Source organism: Gracilinanus agilis, chromosome 1 (assembly GCF_016433145.1).
Source record: "Gracilinanus agilis isolate LMUSP501 chromosome 1, AgileGrace, whole genome shotgun sequence".
Lineage (NCBI taxonomy): Eukaryota > Metazoa > Chordata > Mammalia > Didelphimorphia > Didelphidae > Gracilinanus > Gracilinanus agilis.
In genome coordinates this window covers 2,577,064-2,601,551 of record NC_058130.1, presented here as the reverse complement: position 1 = coordinate 2,601,551, position 24,488 = coordinate 2,577,064, and the positions used below count along the sequence as shown (strand labels likewise).

General features: G+C 57.9%; 1 protein-coding gene across 13 annotated transcripts in view; it reads right to left on the bottom strand.

Moving 5' to 3' along the window:
• The window catches only part of IARS1 (isoleucyl-tRNA synthetase 1), a 31,305-nt gene that overhangs the window by 1,511 nt on the left and 5,306 nt on the right, over positions 1 to 24,488 (bottom strand). For 4 of the 13 annotated variants that reach the window (XM_044659796.1, XM_044661096.1, XM_044668550.1 and 1 more), the window contains exons 7-31: positions 23,289 to 23,373; positions 23,092 to 23,152; positions 22,595 to 22,690; positions 21,569 to 21,691; positions 19,581 to 19,672; positions 18,660 to 18,758; positions 16,423 to 16,549; positions 15,735 to 15,808; positions 15,448 to 15,642; positions 14,642 to 14,728; positions 13,846 to 13,929; positions 13,181 to 13,325; positions 7,238 to 7,358; positions 6,920 to 7,011; positions 6,244 to 6,321; positions 5,663 to 5,784; positions 5,078 to 5,180; positions 4,830 to 4,913; positions 4,280 to 4,454; positions 3,970 to 4,082; positions 3,646 to 3,741; positions 3,303 to 3,479; positions 2,293 to 2,398; positions 1,003 to 1,128; positions 25 to 165 (exon numbers count right to left, since the gene is read on the bottom strand). In XM_044659796.1, the coding sequence (XP_044515731.1) occupies positions 25 to 165; positions 1,003 to 1,128; positions 2,293 to 2,398; positions 3,303 to 3,479; positions 3,646 to 3,741; positions 3,970 to 4,082; positions 4,280 to 4,454; positions 4,830 to 4,913; positions 5,078 to 5,180; positions 5,663 to 5,784; positions 6,244 to 6,321; positions 6,920 to 7,011; positions 7,238 to 7,358; positions 13,181 to 13,325; positions 13,846 to 13,929; positions 14,642 to 14,728; positions 15,448 to 15,642; positions 15,735 to 15,808; positions 16,423 to 16,549; positions 18,660 to 18,758; positions 19,581 to 19,672; positions 21,569 to 21,691; positions 22,595 to 22,690; positions 23,092 to 23,152; positions 23,289 to 23,373 (2,802 nt within the window). Of the gene's footprint in view, positions 1 to 24; positions 189 to 976; positions 1,129 to 2,292; positions 2,399 to 3,302; positions 3,480 to 3,645; positions 3,742 to 3,969; positions 4,083 to 4,279; positions 4,455 to 4,829; positions 4,914 to 5,077; positions 5,181 to 5,662; positions 5,785 to 6,239; positions 6,322 to 6,919; positions 7,012 to 7,237; positions 7,359 to 13,180; positions 13,326 to 13,845; positions 13,930 to 14,641; positions 14,729 to 15,447; positions 15,643 to 15,734; positions 15,809 to 16,422; positions 16,550 to 18,659; positions 18,759 to 19,580; positions 19,673 to 21,568; positions 21,692 to 22,594; positions 22,694 to 22,799; positions 22,818 to 23,091; positions 23,153 to 23,288; positions 23,374 to 24,488 lie in introns of all 13 variants that reach the window. The other 9 variants (XM_044661855.1, XM_044667755.1, XM_044664155.1 and 6 more) reach the window with 9 other exon arrangements.

Genomic DNA, 24,488 nt, shown 5'->3' with positions numbered 1-24,488 from the left:
TGCCCCCCACGGCCCCCCGCGCACCTTGTGCCTTGGCACCCAACAGCTGCAGGTTGATGAAGCCGCAGAGGGCGCCAGGGCTCTGGGCCGGAGCCGGGGGACAGCCGGACGTCACGCACAGGGTCTTCCCGCTGAGGCTCAGCAGATCCGTCTTACTGAGGACTTCTGAGAGGAGGAGGAGGCGGAGGCTGACACACGGGGGACGGAGGGTGTCCCCGGGAGAGGCTGGTAACGGGCGCCACACACGAGGGCAAAGGACGGGCCCCAAACCGCCGAGTGAGCCCCCCGTCTGGGGAAGGCGCCTTCTCCCAGGAGCAGTGAGGCAGAACCCCAAACCCTGACACAGACCAGGCCCGTGCGAGGGGCAGATGGATGGCCAAGACAGGCTGTGAGGGAGCCTTGGCTTGCGGGGAGCAGCATTTACCCCAGCCTGCGGGGGCTCCTAGCTGACCACCATGCCGGACAGCCCAGAGGCCGGCCTGTGTCTGTGGGGGACATTGCAGGGGCTCAGCCTGGAGGCTGGAGGCTCCAGAAAGGCCACGGAACTGACGGCCGGGCTCCGGCTCGGGACTGCCTCCTCTTTCCCCCGTGGCTCTCTGGGGGCTGGCACCAGACCTGGGGGTCGTGGGCAGGGGACACAGAGGGCAAGCGGAGAAGGTGGGCAGCTCCTCAGTCTGCCCAGCCCTATCCAGACCGCCAGCTTTTCCTCCCTGATTTCTGGTCATTCCACCTGTTTATTCCCGACCCAGAAGGAATTCTCCCTTGGGGACACCCACTACGCCCCAGTCTTGCCCTCGAGGGCTCCCTCTCTCCTCTGGCTTACGGAAAGGAACTTACTTGAACCCTGGCGGGTCCTGACGTGCGGGTCCCAGAGGCAAAGGCTAGAAGGGACCCCAGGCCCCAAGAAGGAGCCGGCCTTTACACGGGGCGGGCGCTTCCCCTGAGCAAAGGGCGAGGGGCACGGCTAGCGATGGACTCCCGCCAGCTCCACTGACCACAAACCTGTTTTCTCATGGAAGACGGCCAGCTCGGGAGCTCGCAGGTCAAAGATGCAGCCGACGGCGCCCTTGAGCTTGGCCAGGTCCAGCCGGTGATGGCCCTTGGGATTCTCGAGGAGCAGGACGCCGCCTGGGGGAGACCAAAGCGGACACGAGCTGACCCGGACACCCTTCCCCGTCATCTTGTCCGTGGAGAGACGGGCAGGAGAAAGCTGACGACCCCCTCGAGGGTCTGGCGCTCCCCACAGATGGGCTAGTTGCGGGCATTCTGGCATCCACTGAACGTCCCCCAAAGACCAAGAGGCTCGGTGCCTGTTCAGGCTAGGCCCGTGGAGGCTCGAGGTCCTGGCCAAAGCTGGGGAGGGCAGGCTCAGGAGGAGGCAGAGCGAAGGTTGGCCCAGCTCATGGCCTCATCCCGGGGGCACCAGGCTGGAGAGAAGGGAGGCCGAGAGGCAGAACCCACAAGGATGGGGTGGGCAGAACTAAGGGCGGAAGCTGGGGCTTTGCCCCACTGCCATCGGGGACAGAAACACGAGGCAAACTGGTGACCCTAGTGGTCTGTGAGGAGGAATGTGGAGGGGCACGAAGGGGCACCAGCGGCAGGGCACACAGGAAGACCTAACGGCCAACGTCCAGAGCCGGGAATCACCAGAGACCAGGGAAACAGGCCCGATGAGCCTCCCTCCACAGGAGAGTTCATCCAGGTCTACAGCATGCCTGTGGGGTGGGCCTGGTTGCTGCCTGGCACCAGGTCTGGCTGTGGGCACTCTGAATGCCACCTGGCAGCCTGTGGACTCTTCCATCACCACATGGGCCTCAAAGTGTAGGACCAAGTTCTGTGTGGTGGGACAGGAGGGCCAGAAGACCCTGAATGCCCCGAGAGATGGCGAGGGGCTTCTGGTTCAGGGCCAGGCCTGACTTCTAGCCCAGCTCTCTTGGGCAGGGATTTGGGGCCCTCCTGGGGGCCTGGGAGCAGTGCCCCCCCTTTAATCCTCCCCCAGGAGCTCTCCCCACTCCTGCTTCTCTCCTGGGGGCTGGATGCCCTTGGGGCTGGGTCTGTCTTGCCCAGCTACTACTGCCCAGGAGAGCTGGAGATGCTCTTCTGGCATAGGAACTCACCGAAGCCACCTTGGGTGGCCCACAATGGGCAGTCTCAAGGGAGCTGAGAGAGGAGTGGAGGGCCGGAGCTGACCTGGCCTCAGGCCAGGAGCCCCCCAAAACCGACAGAGGTGGTCCCTCTGCCCCGTGTGATAGACTGGCGTGTCTCCTGGCACGGCCAGCCCTTCGGTCTTACCTCGCTCTCTGCCATTGGCCCAGACGTTCAGATGGACGTACGCGCACGCTGGACCCGGCGGGGCCACACCTCGCGTGAGGGTGATTTCCAAGTCGGAGCCCTTTAACTGAACACAGCGGGGAGCTTAGTGTCTCTGCTCCTGCGGCCCTCCCTAAGGTGGGAAGGAGCTGGGGAGACGGGCCTGCGGGGGACAGTTCTTCACAGCACTTGGGGGCAGCAGCTCGATGGGCCTCGGGCACCCCTACTCCCATAGGCGAGGGGGGCGGGGACCCATTTGCTGCTTCTCTGGCCCTTGCCAGCATGTCCTGCCTGGATACCTCCCTCCCCCTCAATGCCCTCCTGGGGCAGAAGCTGCCTTTCTGCATCTCCAGCCCTTGGCACTGTGCCCGGCCCAGCCTGGGGACACAGAAACCAGAAAGCAGAGAGTGGAGGTTGCACACGCTACACCCTGACTCTCTGTCCCCCAAGGGGGCCTCTAGTCTGTACCAGAACTGGATGGGGATCCCCACGAGGGCAGCTTGTTCCACTGAGGGACAGAGGACTCTCCTTCTCAGGAGCTCTTCCTGACCTCTCCCCACCCCGTCTCTCTTCCCTGCAGAGAGCCTCCTCCTGTCCTACCTCCCCATTCCCGGGGGTTGCCTAGGCCACGAGGGCATGGCTGCCTGCTGTGCCCACTGCCGACTCCCTGGAACCCCAGGTCTGTCGAGATGCAGAGGGCAAAGCCAGGGATGGGATGAGGGCAGGTAAGGGGTCCGGCCAGGCAAGGTCAAGTCTTCTCGGACCCTGGCCTTGCCAGCCAACCCCACTTTGGGTGGTTCTCGTTCTCAGATGGGGCAGCGACGTTGAGAACTTTCGCCAAGGCTCCGAGAGAGACAGACCCCAGAGACCCTCCAGGCCCAGATCCCCCTTCCTCAGGAGGGGCCCCAGGGTCTCCGGAGGGCTGCCCGGAGGAGAGGGCCACTCCCAGAGGGTGTGGGGAGGGCCACAGGACCGGCCGGGCATGCCCTCACCTGGGTCACCTCCTGAATGAGCACTTTGTCTGACGGTGACACCGGGTAGGGCTTGAGCGGAGCCTTGATGGTGGCCAGGATGAACTCCGTGTGACTCTGGATGACCGTGTCCAGGTAGTCTCCCTGGCAGGGCGCCCTGTAGTACACAGTGATGTCATCCGTGGGCACCAGATTGCACTTGAGATGGGAAACAAAACCGGAAATGGGCATCAGTTGGGCGAGGGAGGGGGAGCCCCTCACGGGCTAACGGGGAGCGGCTCCTCTCCCACGGGGGCCCGACTGGACGCGTCCAGGGCCACTGCCACCCCCACCCCCGTGCGCCCAGACCCTGCAGCTCCCGCACCTTCTTTCGGAGTTTCTGGATACGGTTGATGACTTCCCGGGCCATGCCTTCGTCGACCATGCTCTGATCCGGGGTGACATCGAGCAGCACCAGAACCTGTCAGGGAAGGCCCGGGGGTTGGGGTGAGGCCGAGATCCAGCCATCAGCTGCTTCTCCACAAGCCCCGAGGAGGACGCCTCTGCCCTGAGCCAGCAGACGGCTAAGCCGGGGGGCCTCGGGGCGAGGGACATGTTGTGCCCTCCATCCTCTGAGTAAGAAAACATGAGAACGGCCCTGCTGTGTGCCAGGCCGCACAGGCTGACGATGACCCCAGCCAGGGGGTACCTGAGCATCCGAGTGCGCCTCGTATTGGGACATGCTCCCTTGGGCCTGGTCAAAGGTGTACAGGAGGCGGACATCTTCCTTGTGGAGCTCGTGCCCCTCCACCACGAGAGACCCTGTTGGAAACATGGAGCTGGCACGGGACACGATGGCTCTCCCCTCGGGCCAGGGCCAGCCAAGCCCAGACTCCTCTGCCCACAGGGCATCTGGACAAAGCCACTGACCAAGGTTTGGCATCAGCAGGCTGCCCCTGCCAGGGGGGAGGAGAAGGGAGGAGGAAGAAGACCCTGGCGGACATGGCACGGACACACACCTGTCTGCTGTAGGTGCTCGAGCTGCTCGCTGGGAAGCTCCTTGATGGCCGCCATCACAGTCTTGAAGGCCCCTTTGAGGCGCTTGCCCAGCACCATGTGGTCGGGCTCTGCTCGCAGCCGGATGCCATACTTCTTTTTATCCGTAGACAAGGTCACCTGCCGGACGTTCAGCTCCTGTGGTTGTGGAAAGGACAAAAGCCCTGATGTTCCAATACGAGTAAGGGTCGGAGGCTCTGGGAGGGCCCGAGGAGGGGGAGCCCTGACCCCACAGGGGACAGAGCCCAAAGCCCAACGCTGTCCCCACAGGACCTGGGCAAGATGGCCTTGAAGAGGCAAGTCAAGCCCGCCTGGGGGGAAGAGCCCATTCATGCCCAGATGGCAGACCTCAGGCTGGCATCACGCTCATGCTTAACTGACTTTCTGAGAACAGAGAGCCGTTAACACGTGCTCCGGGCAGGGGAAGCTCCCCTGCTACAGAGAATGGGCCCAAGCCCAGGGCTGCCGCCTGCCTGCCCACCCTGCCCAGAAGGGCCAACAGGCCTCACTCGCCTCGAGGATGTATTTCTCCAGAGACTTGATGTCGCCGAGGGCTTCAGCATCTTGGTGGATGACCACAATCTCCTTCAGAGGATACTGCAGGAAGAGGAAGGGTCAGAGTCCACTTCCTCCGTCACAGAGGCCCACACACGGCCCGACGTGAATCTCTGCAGTGACCCCAAAGCCCAGGCTGCAGAGACTGATCGGTTGGCCCAGTGCTGAGGGTTCCCTCCCGTAAGACCCTGTTATCAGTGCTGCACCTTGATTGGAATGGTCTTCCGGTCACGGATGACTCGGCCCAGCTCAATGACGGACTGCATCCTGGAGACGGCGTTCTCCGTCTTCTGGTCAATCAGATCCTTTCTGGAGTGGGAGAAGATTCCCGGAACCCCTCAGCCGCCCGCCAGGCTCCTTGGGCAGTTTCTCCACTTTTTATTTAGTTATTCTTAAAAGGACGGCCAGATTGAGGCAGCAGAGCCTCAGGAAAGCTCCTGGTGGGCACCCCAGCACAGCCCCCTGCCGCTCCCTGGCTCTCCTATGACTGGGCTCTGGTGGGGCTCAGGATGAACTCGTGAGGGAGCCGCAGACACCAGGAGACCACATGCTGAATATGTCTGAACGCAAACCCAGAGCACCCAAGACACAGCCAGGCGTGGGAGGGAGGCCCTGAAGCCCCCTTTCCAAATTACCGAGGTTGAAGGCCTCTTCCTGGCAAGATGGCAAAGGAAGCCTAGAGCTAGGCCCAGAGTTGGCGTCCTGCCTCCCCTCCACGCTGAGAGCCTTATTGGTGGCCCCAGGAGAGGTCTGCCATGGAGCCCTGCCCAGCGAGTGCTGCCCACGCTTACCGGACGTGGGGGAGCATGAGGTAGTGAATGCTCAGCGTGTCCTTCTCCCGGACTGAAGCTGGGTCAATGAGGGTCTTCAGGTTCTGGTATATCAGCTCAGTGAGGAAGGGGGTGTAGGGGGCCTACAGAAAGGAGAGGGCACCCACCTGCTCCAGCCGCTCCAGGAGGGGGAGCACCTGGCCCTGGTCACTAACCACCCTCCGCCTCCCACCATTTCGTTGGGGTCCAGTCTCACAAGAGGCTGGGCCTGGCAGCCTCTGCGGGCGAGGGACAAGGGACAGAGGTCCTAGGCCAACATGGAGGAATGCAGGGGATGCCCTGGCGTTCTACTCTATGAAAACTGGGGGTGGGGGTGGGAGTGATGCCATCGCCCCACGGCCTCAGCTCTGAGCTAAATTTAAGGCAACACCCGGGAGATCCGGGCTGGGGCAGAGGGTTGCTGGCATGTGGATGTGGCCTGGCAGGACTCCAGCCTGGCATTACCCAATTCTTAAATGGGATGCCCTGGTCCGAAGACTGCTTCCTGGCCCTTGTGGCCGGTCGCCCTTCTGGGTGAGTGAGGAGGGAGATGGCCCACTCACCATCAGCTTGCACAGGGAGAAGAGAATGCTGAATAAAGTTTCGAGGGCCATGATGCAATCGCTGGTCCCATTCTCGCCCTAAAGAGAAAAGACCAGAAATCCCTCCTTGCTTCTGTCTGAGAATGCCTTGAAAAATGAGGCTTTGCCTGGAAATCATTGGGCACCGAGTCCCCCCTCCCCACTGCCACATTCTGGCCGCCTCTGCCTGCAGATATCTGAGTACCCCATCCCGAGGGGCGGGGGAGGGAAGAAGCCAAGTGAATCCCCCTGCTCTCCACAAGGTAAGTCACCTCTCGGGCCTCGGTTTCTTCATCTGGACACTGGGACATCACAGTAACCAACAGATTCCAGGCCCCCTCCCTGGGGCGGTGCCCGCCCCCGACAGCCTGGCTTCCCTCCATGCCACAAAGGTTAGAAGAAACCAAGGAACATCCCTCATGAAAGGGGAGGTCACAGCCCCTGGGAGGGGTCTCAGGCCTGGGTGCCTATTCACTGTTCTAGCTCCTGGGCTGCAAGGGCTGAGGCCACGGGGACGGCATCCTCCAGCACCCAGCAGACCTCATTCCTTGGGGAGAACCCTTTTCCTGTCCCAGACCCTGTGGCAGTGTCACAAGCCGTCAGGCCCCTCTGGCCCCCACCTCCACACTGGGCCAGCCTGGCTCAAGGGGGCACTCACCTTGAGCCGTCGGCGATTCATTCGGACATACCAGTTGGTAAGCGTGTCCACAAACTTGACTAGCCGTGGCACCACAGTGTATAGCCGGTATGCTAAGGTGACCGAAGAAGGAGGAATGGGTCTGTGACCCGGCAGGGCCCATGAAGGCCTACATGGTGTTGGCACCCTGTAAGCTCTCCCCCAAAATCTCTTCCAGGGAGCAGTGGTTGCAGCAGCCCACCAACGACCTCTTTCTTTTGGCTGCTCAGCCCCCTACCTGCCCGGACTGCCGCTTGCCCGAGGTTGGGCTCATCTCCCTGGGTGCTGACCAGGCCTCACCTGCCATCTCAACCTCAAAGAAGCCGATGAGGGACTGCATGAAGGACAGGATCCATCGGTCCGTGATATTGCTGCTCTCCTTCACAGAGTTCTCGTTATAGAGGAACTCTATCTGCTCCTCCTGCCAGGAATGAGAGTGGGTGCTTTACGTGTATCAGTCACAGGAGAGGGTCTTTCAAAGGAGTGCCATCCCCTGGTCAAAGCAACCAACTGAACAGAGAGGCCCGAGAAAAGATGGCGGGCAGGGGGTGGCCCAGACCACTGGACTGGACTACGGCCCAGCATTCAACGATCCCTGACCCCTTCCTCCAGATGTGTCTCCACCTCCATTCGTCTCCTCACTCTAACTGGGCCTCACTAAGGCTTGACCAGACTAGACCATGGCAGTCTGAGTCCAAGAGACAGAGTAGCGTGGAAAGTGTGGAAAGGAGAGGTCTTCTCTAAGGCCAGAGAGATTTGGGGGGCAAGCAATGGTAGTGAGTTGGGACATGGGTTGGAAGATTTCAGGGGCTCTACATGGGGCCCTGGAGCTGGACACAGAAAGAAGAAAGGGAAGGCAGAGCCAGAGAGTGAAGACACATCAGGCAGGGAGGGCAGCCTATTCATAGGCCTGCAGCCTTCACTGGTAAGAAGCTCTGTGTGGCCAGAATACAGAAAAAGCTCTGAAAAGGTTGGGCAGAGGAAGGCTGGACAAGGCCTTGAACACCAGGCAAGAAGGTTCCAGGGACAACGGGGAGCTCCTGCCTATTTCTGAGCAGGAGGGACATGGTCCACCCAGTAGGTGCTTAATAAATGTAGGCTGATCATTCAATCAATTTGACAATGGGACCCCCAGGGACTTCTGTTTAAATTAGGACTTTTCTTTAGGAATGCTTGGAAGTCTTCTATTTTATTAAATGACCTGTAAGAACATAGTCAATTTTTCTGGGTAGTTGATCCTTGGTTATAGACCCAGTTCCCTTGCTTTCTGGCATATCACATATCCACGCCTTCCTTTCCTTCCATGTGGATGCAGCCAGGTCCTGTGTTATCCTAACCGTGGCTCCGTGATATCTGAATGGTTTCTTTTTAGCTGCATGTAGTATCTTTTCCTTGGTCTGGAAGTTCATGAATTTGGCAATAACATTCTTATATGTTGTCAATTAGGGGATTTTAATGCAGGAGGTGATCTGTGGATTCTTTCAATCTCTACTTTACCCTCTTGTTCAAGAATGTCAGGGCTGTTTTCTTGGATAATTTCCTGTAGAATGATGTCAAGGTTTCTTTTGTCATGACTTTCTAGTAGTTCATTAACTCTTAAATTGTCTCTTCTGGATCTATTTTCTAGGTCTATTGTTTTATCAATGAGGTGTTTCATATTTTCCTCAATTTTTTCATTCTTTTGATTTTGCTTTATGTACTCTTGCTGCCTTGTGAAATCATTTGCTTCTAGTTGCTGGATTCTAATTTTTAAAGACTGAATTTCATCCCTGTCTTTTTGATCATCCTTTTCCTTTTGGTCTGTTTTTCTTTGTAGGTCATCTTTCACTTTCTTTGCCTCGTCTTATATCAAGCTGGTCAATTCTGGCTTTAAAGATACTATTTTCTTGTTTTATTTCACGTGCCTGTTTCCAGATGACCTATTTTGCTTTTTAAGTTCTTTTCCCAAATTTTTTCAGCCTCTCTTGTTTTTTTTTTTTTACCCTTGTACTTCGATGTATTGTCTCATAGGTGGAAGAGTGGTAAGGGTGGGCAATGGGGGTCAAGTGACTTGCCCAGGGTCACACAGCTGGAAAGTGGCTGAGGCCGGGTTTGAACCTAAGACCTCCTGTCTCTAGGCCTGACTCTCACTCCACTGAGCTACCCAGCTGCCCCTTAATTGTTTTTTGAATTGTGTTTTGAGTTCTTCCAAAGCCTGTATCCAATTCACTGGAGTTCCTGAGTTTTTTCTTGGTGTACCATGGTCCTTCTCTGTTCCATTTGTTCTTTGTTCATTACCTGGACAGAAGCTGTTGATTGTCATTTTTTTTCCTCCCCCTTCCCCCATTGGCTGTATTCTTGCTCCTCTGTTTATTGGCTGGATCTGTGGGTTTGGGCTATTTTGTCCTTAAGGGGCTTCTTCTCTACTCTGCAGATGAACTGAATTAGGTTGACAGAGTTGACCTATTGTATCAATGAGCCCTGAGGCCAGATCTTCTCCAGCTGCCAGCAGAAGTTGAAGGTGAAGGTGTGGAGGCTGAAGGTAGCTACCCTTAGTCCTCCTCTCTATTTCTTTCTGCCAGCCATCTCCCTGCTAGCTGCCTGGTCAGAGCCCTGAGCTTCCAGTGGTGGTACCAAGGTACTCTGTTGTAGTTGCAGCCTTCACCCTGGGATCCAAGTCAGCCAGATTCTTAGCCTGGGTCTCAGTTCGGTAGGTTGGGGAAGGGTGTTGGAGACTGAGCTTCTTATCTGCACTACTGATAAATGGGATTAAGCTGGTAGAGCTGACCTGAAGAGCTGGATGTGCCCTGAGGCCAAAACATCCAGAGGCAAAGGCCCAAGATGGAGGAGAGGTGGCTGAAGGCTGGGAACAGCCTGCTCTCCTCTCTGCCCCTCTCCTCTAGCTGCCTCCCTCCAGGCTGGAGCCCTTGCCCCAAGATCCCAGCAATTGCCTGAGTCTCAGCACAATAGGTGGGGAAGGGGTCCTGGGACCTTCCTTCTTTCTTTTCCTTAAACCTGAGAATTTAGCCTTCCTTGGGTACCTTTTAAGTTGAATTGAGTAGGAGGGTCCCCTGGCTCTGTCTTGTTGGATCTGGTTTTATGCCCCCCTTGAAGCACTTTGTTTTTGATTGGTGTGAAAGGGTTTTTTTCACAGAAGACTTGACTTTTGCTGCTTCTAAGCTGCCATCTTGACCCTGCCTCCACCCAGAGACTTCTGGAAGGTCAGGAACTTCCCTTCACTTAAATGTGTCTCGTGAATTCCTGAATCGCTCCATAACATCTTCTCCAGGCTTGAAGGGAGCCTAGAAAACAAGGGGCCAAGCAAAACTCAGCCATTTCCAACATCCAAGGCCGCCTACCCCAGGGCAAGGCCAGCCGTATCTCCATTCCTCTCCAAGCAGGCTGCAGACTTCTGGCACCTGCTAAAGGGCTGGAACAAGAGCCTATGAATGATGGGAGAAGGAAGAGAGCAGACAGGGAAGCTAGCTGAAAGGAGGTGACTCAACATTCACAGGACACAAGCGTCTGGGGTGCTCCTGAGAAGGAGCCATGAAAGAGAGCACCTCAGAAATGACACAGATTTGGATCTAGTCATGAGTCTACTTCTCAGGCCCTCAAGGGCTGGACATAAAGAATAAAGGCATCCCCATGTGTGGAGAGTGGACCAGCTGACATATGAAAGCAGAGGAGGAAGGAGATGGGACCACTGGCTCATGGGTGCTTTGTGGGCACAGAGCCTGGAACACAGTCAACAAGTAATAAATGCTGACTGACCACAGGTAGCACCCTTCCACATAGACCCCTCTGAGACCCGGTAAAGGCACTTTCTTTGTACAAGTGGAAATTGGCTGAGTGGAGAGAAGCATATTGGAGTCTGTTCAAGAAATAAGGAGCGAGGTGGGATGCCTGGGCCCTGCCAACGGGAGACCCTACAGAATGACGCAGCACTGACGGCTGTGGGAGCTGGCCCTGCCACCCTCAGGGTTTGGGCCCTGGCTGGCCACAGCTGGGCTGGAAGTGAGAACAAATCCAGGGGCAGGAAAAGACAGGGCAGCCAGAACTGGTCAACCCAGAGAGGAGGCAAATAAAAATGGGAGATGGAAGAAAGGGCCTGGAGTAGGGTGAACCCATGCCAGAGAGGGCTGATGGGGGCACTCTGGACCGATGCGTGGATTCCCAAGGTGTCTGAAGGGGAAAGGGGGGCACCACCCGAAACCTCCTTGATACAGGAGTACCTGTAACACCTCCTTTCCCACCTACAGAAAATGTTCATCCAGGAAAATCTTCTCCAACTGCATCGGGGAGAACAGGGACAGGGGAGACTTCTGCAAAGGGTCCTCCAAAGGCAGCCTTGTCTTTATGGTTAGGGCCCCCTGCTGGCCAATTACAAAACTCTTGTGATTTAGCAGAACAAAGGGCTGCCCCCAAAGAGCCTACTGATGCACGAACTCGGGCCCTCAAAGCCCAGAGAGAGGCCTCCTGAAGATGATTCAAGCATGAACGGCAGGCAGGGCATGACCAGAAGACAAACACCAGTGGACCTGATTGCAAGGAGACAGATGTGCTGAGGGGGAAGGAGGCAAGACTGAGCTGGCCATACATCAGCAGCCCTGACCATCCACACATATGAAACCAAGTGGATAAGGGCATCTCATGGCCGGGAATGTCACGTTCTCTGGTGGCCACTGGTCAGTGTGTCTGCTAGACAGACAGCACAAGTGAACAGGGTCACCCAAAATGAAATAGGAGGAGAGTGGCCCAGACTGCCTTTAGGATGCTACAAAGCTCATCTGATGACCCCAAACTTCTCCCAGAAACAAAGGCCCATTTCTCACCCCAACATCCTACAGTCTAAAACACTAATGGGCAAACTACGGCCCATGGGCCAGATTTTTTTTTTGGGGGGGGGGGGGAAGGGGGAATGAAATGTTCTATCCGCCCACGGGACATTATTCCTAATCTGACAAATACAATGAGTAGGATACAATACAGTGAAACTTGGAAAGAGCTGCCTTAGAAACAGACTGACAGAGGAGCATTTCCTTTCCTTTGGCCCCTCTTTAAAAAGTTTGCCCATCACTGGTCTAGAACATTCCAGACTCCACAGATGAGAAAAGGAACACAAAGGCGAGGGAGAAGATGCAGAAGGGCGCCCAAGACAAGGACCAAGAAGGACCTGCACCAAGACTTCTTTCTCCAGGAAAGCAGGCAATGAATGGCAAAAAAAAAGAAGCGGTGAAAGGGTCTATCTGTCGCCCTGCACTCTGGTGACTGGATGTCTGTAGAAAGCAAGGAAAACTCCGGGCACAGGAGGATGAAGGGGCCAGAACAGGCAGCAATCAGGATCCCTGGAGGGAAGGGCCACATGAGGGAGAGTTCACAGCCAAAGGCATGGCATGAAGGAGCCTAACCCCAGCACCCTCCCACAACCTGGGAGAGGTGCAAGCCGAGAGTCTGACCAGGAAGTCTCAGAAAGGAGTGCCACTGAGGCAGTCTGCCACAAGAGGGTGGTGAGGGGGTGAGACACAGAGAAGGAAAGACAGCGAGAGAGAATAGAAGAGGCAGAGACGGAGGGAGGAAGAGACAACAAGAGGCAGAGGCAGAAGAGAACCCGAGAGACAGGGAGAGCAGGGACGGGTGCCACCTCTGTCGCCACTCTCCAGGAGCAGTGGGAGGAGGCGGCGCACACCCCAGAGTGCCATGTTCTGAGCAAGGGCCAGGCAGTGAAGGGGCTGTTTGTGGCCTCTGGGGCAGGGCTCCCAGAGCCAAGGAAGCCTCCGAGGCTGCAGCGCCCCACAGGGGTAACAAGGCTTATGGAAATGGAAGCGAGGACACCCCAGCACCTTAGATGACCTGGCCAGAGCTGGGGAAGTGAGCATGAACAAGCCCCTGAAGGCCCTGAGCTGGGCGCACCTAAGGCCTTACTAAGTGGAGGCTAGGGCAGGAGCCCTGAGAGGGACTCAAAAGGAGGGAGGACGGCTCACTGGGAAGCCGAGAACAGGCCCCCTCCAGGGGGGATGGTCAGACCCAGCTTAAAGCCACAAGGGATGGGGTCAAGGCACACAAGTGATGGTCGTTCTTGGCAGATCAGTCAGGCAAAGGGGCTTTAGGGCATCTAAGATTCCATCTGGGGGCACCCTCCGTGCCTAGGCCCCAATGTCAGCCCAGGAGTCCCTTCCAGCCTTCCCCAGTTGGTCTTTCTGAGTCCTGAAGGCCACTGTGCACCTCTCGTGCCAAGCCCTCAGGGCACCGGCGGGCATGTACCTTATGAAGCCGAAGGATGTTCTGAATGAGGAAGCGGTAGGCGTTGTACCACGGGAGCAGGACGTCTTTGAGGACGTCTCGCACCCCCTCCTCTTTGAAGCGCAGGTTCTCTGCTCGGACCACAGGGGAGTTGATGAGGTAAAGCCTGGAGCAACGAAAGAAGGCTGTCACCACTCTGGGCTGCTCAGTCCGGGCAGCCCTCCCCCTGCCCACTCCAGAGTTTAGAAGAGCTGAGATCAGCCTCAGCAGGGGCACTTCTCGTGCCGTGTGTTCCTGTGTGAGCTTCCCTGGGTGCACGCGCCGAGACCGTAGAGTGACAAAAGGATAAATAAGCAGCTGGCCTGCTTCTGGCGCAGTGATCCACCGGCGGGGGCGGGTTGGGAGGGGGTGGGCAACATTTTGACTGAGGGACTTACTAGCCAGGGAATGGGGGGAAGCAGGAATCTCTGCTTGGCCCAGACGATGGCTTGGATGGTGCAAACAGGGGAGGGGGAGGAAAGGAGCAGAAATGCTGGCTCCAGACAGACGGACAGACACTAAGAGGGGTAAAGAGAGTTGAGGAGAGCCAGCCATCAGTGTGGCGGGGCGGAGGTCTGTCTGAAAGCCAGAAGGACTCTCAGAAGGGCCCCGTTCTGGCAGAGAGGCAGCATCTGTTGGGCTCTCACCGCAGGGCATCAGCTCCGTATCTGCTGATGATGGCTGTGGGGTCGGGGTAATTCTTCTTCCGTTTGCTCATTTTCTGGCCGTCACTTGAAAAACAAAGGCAGCAGCGTCAGCCTCCTGCCTTAAGAAGGCCTGAGCGCCAAAGCCAGCTCTCTGCCCAGGAAGCTGAAGCTGTCCTGAGCCCATTTCCAAAAAGGGCTTGCCCCGATGCCCACTGCCAGCTGGGGTAAAAGGGTGACAGTGACCTCTTGTAAACTTTGCCAACTTCTCCTGAAAGCCTGGTCCTCACCCCCGCACCCACGGAAGCCCAGGGCCCAGGGACAGACAGAAAGGCCCAGAGATACCCCAATGTGAGTGACCACAAAGAATGGGAATCAAATGGATGCCCAGAGACTGGGGAAGGGCTGAACCTGCTGCTGTGGCATGTGGCTGTGTGAGCATATGGTTCCACTGGAAGGAGATGAACTACCAAGGTGCCCATTGCCCAGGACCACCCCACTCTGAGCCTTGATGCGCCAGTCCCCCGCCAGGGTGGCAGCTCCCTGCGGGCAGTACTTCATAAAGGCCTCGTCAACCCCAGGAGTAAGCAGGGAAGTGGGAGGAAGGCAGAGATAGGGAGGCTGAGCACAACTCTGCCCTGGAGCTCCCGGGCCTCACCCCAGGCCCATCCCAGCCTTTCTCGGCCACATTCTCCCGGCAATCTCTAAGAGGTGCCTCTGCTGGATGCCAGGGTGAGATGGTCAGTGGGACTGGGCAGCTAAGGGCAATGCCCCAGGCCTGTCCTTGGGCGCTCCATACCTGGCCAGGATCAGCCCGTTGGCGATGACATTCTTGAAGGGAGGCTTCCCAAACAGTGCAGTGGCCAGCACCAGCAGAGTGTAGAACCTGAGCAGAGGACATCAGGTCAGTGGGCCCAGAAGGGAACCCCACGCTGGTAATTCCAATGGCCAGATGCCTGGAGCCCTTCCACTGCAGAGCTTGGTAGTGGCAGGCAGGTGGAGCAGGTGGCACCCTCCGTGGCTGCCATGCTCTCAGGGGAGCCCTGGAATTGCTCTGAATGGGGCTGGGTTAGCCCTGAGGGGCCCCCAGGGACCATTCCCCTGTGGCCAGACCCCTCCAATGGGGAGGTGGTGCCCATGTGGTCAAGCCCTTTGTGTGGCATCTCCAGGGAAGAGTAGCAGCTCTCCTCTAACCAACCTCCTAGACCCCCATTTGAACCCCTCATGCACTGTCTCCTCCTCTGAACACAGGGGCCACATTATTGTCATCTTTAGTCCCAGAGGGAGGCCTACCTGGGCTACTCTTGATCCATCCCTCAACCTCCCAACCAGGGCTGAGGGACTAAGCTCCCCCATGTGCCAGGCTCCAAGCGGCCTCTGGGGATGCCAAGGCCCCCCCAAAAACCTGGAATCCCAAGGTTTCTTCAGCCCCCTTGGTGTGAGCTCCTGGGGACAAGCTGGGGGTCTGAGCCCCAGATCACCAAATTGTCGGTGAGGGCAAGAAAGCGCTTGTCCCACTCTCCCCTCTTCTCCAGTCCCTGGTCCCAGCTGGTCAGTCCCCACAGGGTGGCAGCAACTCCACTGGGCTCCAGCCCTTGCACTCACCACCCGCGTGTCTGGTCGATGCCTTCGGCAATGAAGTCGGCGGGGAAGGCTTCCTCAAAGTCCCGCTTGTTCTCAAAGGGGTAGTGGACCTGGGCATAGGGCATACTCCCGCTCTCGAACCAGCAGTCAAAGACCTCGGGCACGCGGCGCAAGGGGCCCTTCCCCAGGCGGGAAGGGATGGTCAGGTGGTCAATGCTACAGAGAGAGGGAGGGAGGGAAGAGGGAGACGTTGGCACCAGAGGGTGGGCACTGGACCGAGGCCCAAGGGGAGCAGAGCCCAGACTGACCTCTCCCTGTGCAGGTCGGAGAGCTTCGCTCCTGTCAAGTCTTCCAGCTCCGCCACGGACCCGACACAGACCACCTGCCCGAGACCGCAAGGCCACGTGTCAGAGAGCACAGAGTACGACGAGGACTGCGCGTTCCAACACTGGGCAAAGGTTCTCAGGAGGAGGTGGGCCCACCCCTAATCCCTCTGTGGGTTGGCAAGGCTATGGTGTGTTCCTTGGAGAGGTGGGCAGTGAGCTCCAGGGACTAGTCCACCTCAGAGCCAGGGCTGGTACCAAGCCCTGGGTGCCCCTGACTGAGGGCCGTAACCTCTAGGGCTCTGGTCCAAGAGGAACTGATAGAGGAAGAGAAGGGGCTTCTTCCCCTGGGAGTGGGGAAGCCTCATCCCTTGAGCCTCAACTTGCCAAAACAGAGGGGTTTGATCGACTGGATGTTGTCTATAGCTCCTCCTGGTGCCATGGTTGACAGCCAGGATGTGGGGCGCCTCCCCGCACCCTCACCTCCCATCTTAGAATCAATATTAAGTATTAGTCCCAAGGCAGAAGAGTGGTAAGGGCTAGGCACTAGGGATTAAGGGACTTGCACAGCTAGGAAGTGTCTGAGACCGGATTTGAATCTAGAACCACCCCCACCCCGTCTCCGGGCCTGGCTCTTGATCCACTGAGCTGCCCAGCTGCCCCCCACCCTCACCTCTTCAAAGTCATCGCTGACCCACAGGGGGATCGGGGTGCCCCAGTATCTGTTCCTGGAGATGGCCCAGTCACGGGCATCTTTGAGCCAATTCCCAAAGCGCTTTTCCCTCACAAACTCAGGAACCCTGTGGGAGAAATTCAGATCATGAGGGGAGAGACATCACCAGAGTTGGTGTCCCAAAGGCCCGTCGGGCACAGAGCAGACCCTCCGCAGCAGCAGGGCTCTGCTCTGTGGCAAGCCAGGGCTGCCCTGCCCAGTGCTTTTGGGGTGTTGGATGGCACCAGAATGGCACAGCTCGAGAGGCTGAATGGAAAGGGCCTGCTAGGACCCCCCCCCTGTGTAACCAAACTAAAGGCAAGGCCCAAAGTTGCTCCCATCTGGTTAGTGAGCCTCAGGGGCTCTCCTGACCTAGAGGGCACAGGGACTGCTCCATGCCAGGGCACTCGCTTCTGCTACCCCCAAAAGCCCACAGGAGCTAGCAGTAAAGGCCCTGTATGGGCAGGACTTCACCAAGTGCCTCTTTTGAGGCCCTTCCCACCCCCAACCCTGCAGGAACTCAGGCCATCCAAGTTCGCTGCAGACAGAGGGGCTCTTCTCACCCCACCGAGCTGCCAAGTAGCCAGGTGCCCTCAGGCTGGCAGAACAGCGTGGGGATAGGGGGCACAAGGAGAGGCAGGAAGCCACAGAATGGAGGGGCTTAGTTCCCAGTGGGAGAAGATAGATGGAAGAGACTCAAGGAGAGGGAAAGGGCTGCTGAGCTGTGCCCTGAAGGAAACCGAGAGACTTGGGAGGAGAGGAAGAAGGGGCATGTTCCAGCTTGGGCATGCAGCAGTAGGAGGGAGGCTGACTCGGGCTCAGGAGAGCCTTCAAAGGGGCCCCTAGATGGCACATGCTACTGAGACATGCTTTGGGCAGGAATCTCCAAAGGCCCACCACAGGCAGCTCAACGGGCAGCCGCTGAGTGAATGAGGCCACCTCTTGATGTCACAGAGTGGGCTCTGGGGGAAGGCAGGTCTGCCCTCAAAGAGCTTCCCCTTCAGGGGACGGAGGCCCAGAGATAGAGGCTAGAAGATACCCCAAGAACAAGAGGTGCCTGGGCTGCAGGTCCAGAAGTGGGGGGCTGAGGAAGAAAAGTATCGGTGGGCTCTGGATGTCTTATGAGGTGCCCGCAAGAGCAGCTGGGCAGAAGAGAGAGCTAAAGGGAAGCCAAGCTTAGACAGAACCTCGGGCAGAGGAGGCCCAAAAACCAAACTGAAAGATGGCCAGTGGCCCAGCGGGTATCCCTATGCCCCTCCCTGGACTTTTCCCACCTTTCTTGGATCTGCTGAGGACTCACTTTAGGCCTCCCCCCAGGCCCCACCCCTGCCACTGCAGCCATTTCCGAGATGATGGTCACTTCACTATGGACATAGCAGAGGGCCCCAGGGGTCTGTGCCCTGAGGCCCATCTGTGGTGCACAGGCAGGCTCCTCAAGGGAATAGAGCACTTCATGCTGGCAGAAGGGCTGCCAAAAGGATCTCGGCAAGTGGCAGGACTGCCCCCAATGCCAACAAGATGGAAATCAATAGGAACAAATGCCAGGGCTTGCTCTCAGGCACAGAAAGACCCACTCGAAGTCTAAGACGGGGGAGGAATGTGACTTTGCAGCTGCTGCTCATGGACTTTGGGCCCACACCAGGGCTGACCAAGAGTCCGTGAGCCATCAGAGGGGAGGCCTCACAAGAGATCCTGGGCAGCACCGGGCCTGCTTCTGGGCATCGTGGTTGCAGATGGGCACTGATAGGAGGGAGGGTATCCCAAGAAGGCCAATCAGCATGGAGAAGGGCCCGGAGTCTACAACACACAGGGTAGGAGGAACCCAGAGTTGTCTCCTAGGCTGGGAAGGGCTGCCCTAGGCAGAGCCAGCTCCCTCTGCTCCAGAGGGCACCAACAACCAGGGCCAATGGGCAGACTCAGAGCCTTGCAGTCAGGACACTTCCTAACCCAAGTGGGGGTGGGCTCGGCCCTTTCTCCTGCCACAAGCCACTGGACAAGCACTGGTCAAACATCGCACCGGCTGGTGGTGGCATCCCTTCCCATCACATCTGCAATGCCATGATTGCCAAAGGATTCTAAGAGGGTCGAATGTGTGTGTGAGAGAGAAACGGGACAGAGAACAAATGACGTAGGTTCTAACGGGGTCTCTTGTGCCTCCACGAGAGGCCCGGAGGCAGTGCCTAGGCCCTGGGACTCACCAATAACAGTGGTCATTGTTCTCCAGAAGCTTGTCCACCATGTGCTCCACCCTGACAAACCAGCTCGGGACGGCTTTGTATATCAGCGGCGTGTCGGACCTGAGGACATGAACGGAACCCATGATCTGACTCGATTGAGAACCAACCGTTTTGGAGCCTGGTCAGTCTCATCCTGGGGCTCTGGGAAGCCCATCTTGACTTGTCCCCCTCCCTCTGACCACATCTGGGGGCAGATCAAACCCCTGAACTAGGGCAGTGTTCCCTGTGCCCCGCTGCTTCAGGAAGGTGGCTGCTCATGAGTGCCTGGAGCAATGGGCTAGGAAGAGGGGGTAGAGGGAGCCCCAGAAAGCACCCCCAAGAACACAATGGACCCCAAGCAGCCTGAGCACCCCCACACTGGCCAAGTTGGGGAGCTGGGATGAATGGCAGAAGAGGCGAGAGGGCCAGAGACTCTAAGACCTGCACAAAGGGGAAGATCTCGGCCCGAGCTTGGGGGGCTTGGAATCAGCTTCCGCCTTTCCCTAAGACTTCCCCGTCCCTAACTCCCAATGAGTCAGTGAACACCCCAATAGGCTTTTATTACTCACTTACTGTGTGTTGGGCAGGGCACAGGGTGAGCAGACATGGCCTGGCCATACCGGGCACAAGCCCTGCTTCTCACCAACCCTGATGGCTGCCCTGAAGGTCAGGGCAGCCCAGACTTGCAGTGGGGCTGTCTGTTCATCCCCAGGCACCCCTTGTGTCCCCAGGATCATAGGCCATGTGGGGACACACCTGGGCTCTGGCCATCACACCACAGGGTCCGTGTTCCCAATTGGGGTCCCCCCACAAGTGCCCTGACTCCCTCCTGCCTCTCTCACTTAGAGTCGGTCACAGAGCCTGGGGGAGGAAGGGAAGCTGCCCGAGGGGCACAGGCCTCACCTCCAGCAGAAAGGGTAGTTGTGACTGAATGTGCCCGCCAGAAGGAGTCGGCCTTTCTCCTTGACGGTCCGGATGATGTTCTTATCGGCATCCTGTGGTGAAAAATGAGATGCTAAAGGGATGATGGGAAATAGCCAGCCTGGGCCCCCCTGAACCATTCAGCTGTGGGCACTATCTCCACAACTGGGCCCTTTTCTGGCCCAAGCTCTGCCACGGTCTGGCTCAGGGCTGGGCATGAAGGGAACTTTGGGAAAGACTGCCCAGGCAGGCGATGATGTGAAATCCTCCCATAGTGCTGGTGGCAGAGAGCCTGGCACCCCCTGCAGGGCTCTGCCTACAGATCAAGGGGTACAGGAAAAGGCCTAGGGGAATGTGGGGGATGGAGGGGAAAGGGCTCCATCTCTCCAGGAGGCCTATTCTTTCCCACTCCTGTTCTAGCAGCGCCCCTGGCCTGGACGCTTCCTGTGCCCACATCCTCCCAGCCACCAGGCCTCTGCCATTCTCTGTCAGCTCCCTGCAGACCAGGAGGAGAGGTGACGGGCCCAGAAATGTCTCAGCCAAGGCTTAGCCAGCACCTGGCCCAATGGAGCTGGTGTCCACAGGAAAAGGGACCAGGGAGGCAGGCAATGGGCAGAGAGGAGACCTCTGCCACAATCTCAACATCTGGCATGGGCTTTGCAGAGGCTGTCACATGTCTCCCTCCATCCTCACAAGCATCCAGGAGGCCTGGGCTACTGGCATCTCCATTTTACAGATGAGCAGACTGAGGCTAAGAGCAGTTAGCTAAGTCTCACTCAAGATCCCACAGCTGTTGCATGCCAGAGGCTGGATTTGTACTCAGGTCTACCTGGCACCTGCCCCACCAGCCGGCCTTATTCTGACTCTCCCTTTGCCCATCTGACCAGTCCCATCCAGGTTCTGGCACTGGGCAGCCTCTCCCCCAAGGGGATGCTCATGTGCCCTGTCCTAGGCCGCTGCCTCTTCTCTAAATGAGCTTCTCACTTGACCCAGATCAATCATTCCTTTACTCTCTCCCGAAGGATCACTAACTCAGTGGGACAGTCAGTCAGTCAACAAACATTTATTAGACCCCTACCATGGGCCAGGTAAGGCAGCTCCTGCCCTCAGGAGCTCCCACTGTAATGGGGGAGACAAGCAGCAAACCAACTATGGACGGGGCCAAACCAGAAGGAGTGAGCCCAGGGAGAATGCCCAGAGGGGCAGCACGAGGCCTCCAAGGACCCTGGATGCTGACCAGAGGTTCAATCGATCAATGTTTGCCTGACCACTCAGTTCTGCGAGGCTCATCTTTCCCTCTTCCAGGGGTCCCCGAGGGTCCTCGGCCTCACCAGCATGCCAGGCTCCCTGTGAGGGCACCCTCCCCTCCTCACTCTTCCAAGGTTCCTCCGTGTGCCCACCTCCTCTGCTGTCTCATGCCACGTGAAGATGGCCACCTGTCTCTTGCCCCTCCAGCCAAGCACTTGGGAAGGCTGGCATCCTGCTGGCTCTGAGGCAGAAGCTAAGGCTCTCGCCGTGAGAGGGGCTACAATGCTTCGTGTCCAGAGGGCACAGCTCATGCTGCCTTTTTATCCAAAGCATCTTGCTCCATATCACCCCTGGTTCTTTCAGCTAGACCAGAGTGTCTCCTTCCCGGCCAGTTCTTTGGGCCTGGCATGTGGGCACACAGAAGGCTGGGGAGCCCTGGCAAGGGCAGTCTGAGGAAGCCCCCTCCCCCAGTGCTTCAAAGGACACCGGCCTGATCTCTGCCATGTGCCCAGAGGGATGGGGATGCCTCATACCCCATGAGCGTTAGGACTGAGGGCTCCACACACGGGAAGCTGACATTCTGTGGACGATGGCCACCCCCCAGGGCTTTCTGGCCTACCATTGCAGAAAGCTCCAGACACCAGAGAATGAGCCTCCCAACGCCCCCAGTCAGCCAAGAGAAATAAGCCCACTGGCACGAGCCAAAGCTGGCCACTTCTTACCTTCACGTACTGCCCGGCGAAGTCAGAGACCTCAGGGGTAAAACAGCCGGACGCATCGACAGGACACACTGGGACGGAATCTTTCTGGATGATGTTGGAGTCCATGCAGACGCGGTAATCGTCCTGAGAAAGAACACACCAGGAGTGGAATTCGTGAAGTGGGAGGGCCGAGGGAGGGGGCCGAGGGGGTTTAGGCTGGCGCTGCCCGCCTGGCCCCCCAGGGGATGCCTCACAGCCTCCTCAAAGAACAAACTGCCTGGTGGCCCAGCCTGGGAAGGATGTCAGCTAGCCATCTCCCCTGCCTGCCCATGCCAGGCGGCCCGCTGGGTGCCCAGGCGGGTCGATGAGGGTCGGGCTATTGGCTTTTATCCTGCCCAGGCGTGGGGCATGCCCTCGTCAGTGCTGGGGTCCTTGATTCCACAGTTAAACCAGTCCTGGGCAGGATGATGCTCCTCTGTGGGCGCCCCTCCGGATCACTTGCCTCAATGGGGCTACCCTAATCTTTGGTTTTTCCTCCTAAAGTCCAGTCTGTGGGCTCGGCCCCCTGCCCTGATTTCCCATCTTCTGATGCCCACCCTGGTCTCGTTGGGCAGTTTGCTCCCTTCTTTTCTCCTGGAACTATTTCTCAGGGTCTTCCTAACATCCCTCCTGCCAGTGCTCGATCCCCTCTCTTGAATGCCCTGGGCATTCCCCGGTTCCCCTTTGCACCCTGTGATCCTGCCTGGCCCCTCCCTTCCAATAGCGGGTCTCAGCAAAGCTCCTGCGTATGGGCGAGGAACCCTGCTTGTCACCCATACTTGTACCCAGAAGGTAGAGACCTCGTAGGGGCCTTCTTGTGGCCTCTGCTCTCAGATTTCAATTCCTTGAGGGCTCTGCTGTCTGTTAGTCGATCAACCAGCACTACTAGGGCCCTATGCTGTGCTAGGTCCTGGGGATTCAGAGGTGGGCAGCCACCAGCCCTGTCCTTGAGGGGCTCCCAGTGTGTGCCCCCAAGGGGAGGTCGCCCATGCTCCCCCTCATACTCACAGCTCCAAAGTATGGTGCCTGGTGCACCACGCCAGTGCCCTCCTCCCCCTTCACGTAGCCGTCCACGAGCACAGTGAAGGCGCCATCTGCTTTACACTGTGGGGAGGCAAAGAGATACCCCAGTCGGTGCCAACCCCACTCTGTCAGGTGAGGGTTTGCCCTTGGGGGTCTGGCCTCCTCACACCGGGCATGGGGGGGACGAGGGAAATATGAGGGGGGCTGGCTGAAATCTGATTGTCCTGAGAATAAACAGGGCACAGGGCTGCATGGGGCTGCCCACTGGAGTCTGTCCCAATTGCTGACCATGGGCATGGCCCACCCATCATGAGCAGGAGGAGATCCCCAGGCCAGAGGGCTGGCAAGGCCCAGAGCGGCTCTCCCCAGATGCAGGAGGGGAGGCTTGGGGGCTAAGGCCCTGGTCGGTGGCCCGAGGGCAGGCGCTCAGAGATTTTCCAACAATGGGAGAAAAGGGCCTTAGAAAGCAGGGGCCACCTTACCTTAACAAAATACTCAAACAGCGGCTTATAGCGCTTGCCTTTGAGGGAAATGCCAGGAAACCTAGAAGGGAACGGTGAGTTTGTGAGCAGGGTCAGAGAGGTGGCTGGCCGTCGGGCACTGAGAAAGTGCCAACTCTCCCATGCCCGGCCCTGATGGACGCTGCTCCTTAGCAAACCCACAAGGACTCCCCGCTCACCTCTCAAGGATCACATAGTCACTCTCCGACTTGTACAGGGCCACCAGTCTGGCTTCCATCAAGATCAGGACCCTTCCTGTTGCATCTGAGAAACCAGACAAGGGAATCAGGGGTCAGCTATGGGCACAACAGACAGCCAGGTGGCTCCTGCTTAGCCTCAGGCCCCAGAGCAGCAGGGATCTCAGGCACATTCAGGGGAGGAAGGAATAAGCCTGAGCCTGGAAGCAGGTAATGCTGCCTTCTGGGTCAGTTGGCCCTGGGTGCTCAGGGCTCCAGGGGCCCAGTCTAGCTTTCTACACCAAGGGCTCTCGCCTCTCCCTGGTATGTTGCCCCGCCCCACAATCAGCAACATCACATGTGCCATCGGAGAAGAAAGGAGACCCATGAGACCTCAGTTTCCCAGGCTGTACGCTCAGGATGCCCAGGAGTCCTAGATCTGAGCCCCCCATGAGCAGGGGAGAGGCTAAAGAGTGACTGGCCTTCCCTTAAACCAGCAGGACCGAGAAAAGAGAGGGAAATCGAGACCTCCTTCAAAGGCGGGAGAGGGAATTTAGGGGAAAGGCCCTTTGAAGGCCGGGCCCGTCTTCACTCTAGTGGATACCATCTATTTGGACGCACTGGCCATTCCTGGGCCCAGAAGCCTGTTCGATCAGACCCAGGAAGCAGAGGAAAGGGGAGACCTGTGCCAGCCAGCCAGGAAAGTGGAGGGAACCAAATGACAGGGCCCAAAGGCTTCCAGAGGAGCAGGCTGCCTTGGCCTGGCCGGGCCCCGGGGCTCTGTGCTGAGCAAAGAGCAGGAGCTGGGAACAGAGGGCTCAGCAGCCCCCAGTACAGACCTCCAAGGGGCCTCTTGACAGAGACACTGATCTTCCCTTGTGTGGGAATGTGCCACAAGGATAAGGGAATCACAAGGCGCTGGGAGCAACTAGCTAACAGGGACCACTTCCTTCTCACACTCTGTGGCACACAGTAGGTGCTTAATAAGAACCTATGGATCAATGGCTCTGAGTACTCTGAGGGCAGCGTCTCGACGACAAATATTAGAACGCACCGAGCAAGCCTGGGGGGCTGAATCCTGCCTCCCACCAGGGCCACCTGGCAAAGGGCTCAGCAAACCTTAGCTGCTGCCCACTGTGACTGGTTCTTACTGACCAGAAGCCAATTTGGCGGTGGGGTCTTTTTTTCTTTTAAACCTCTACC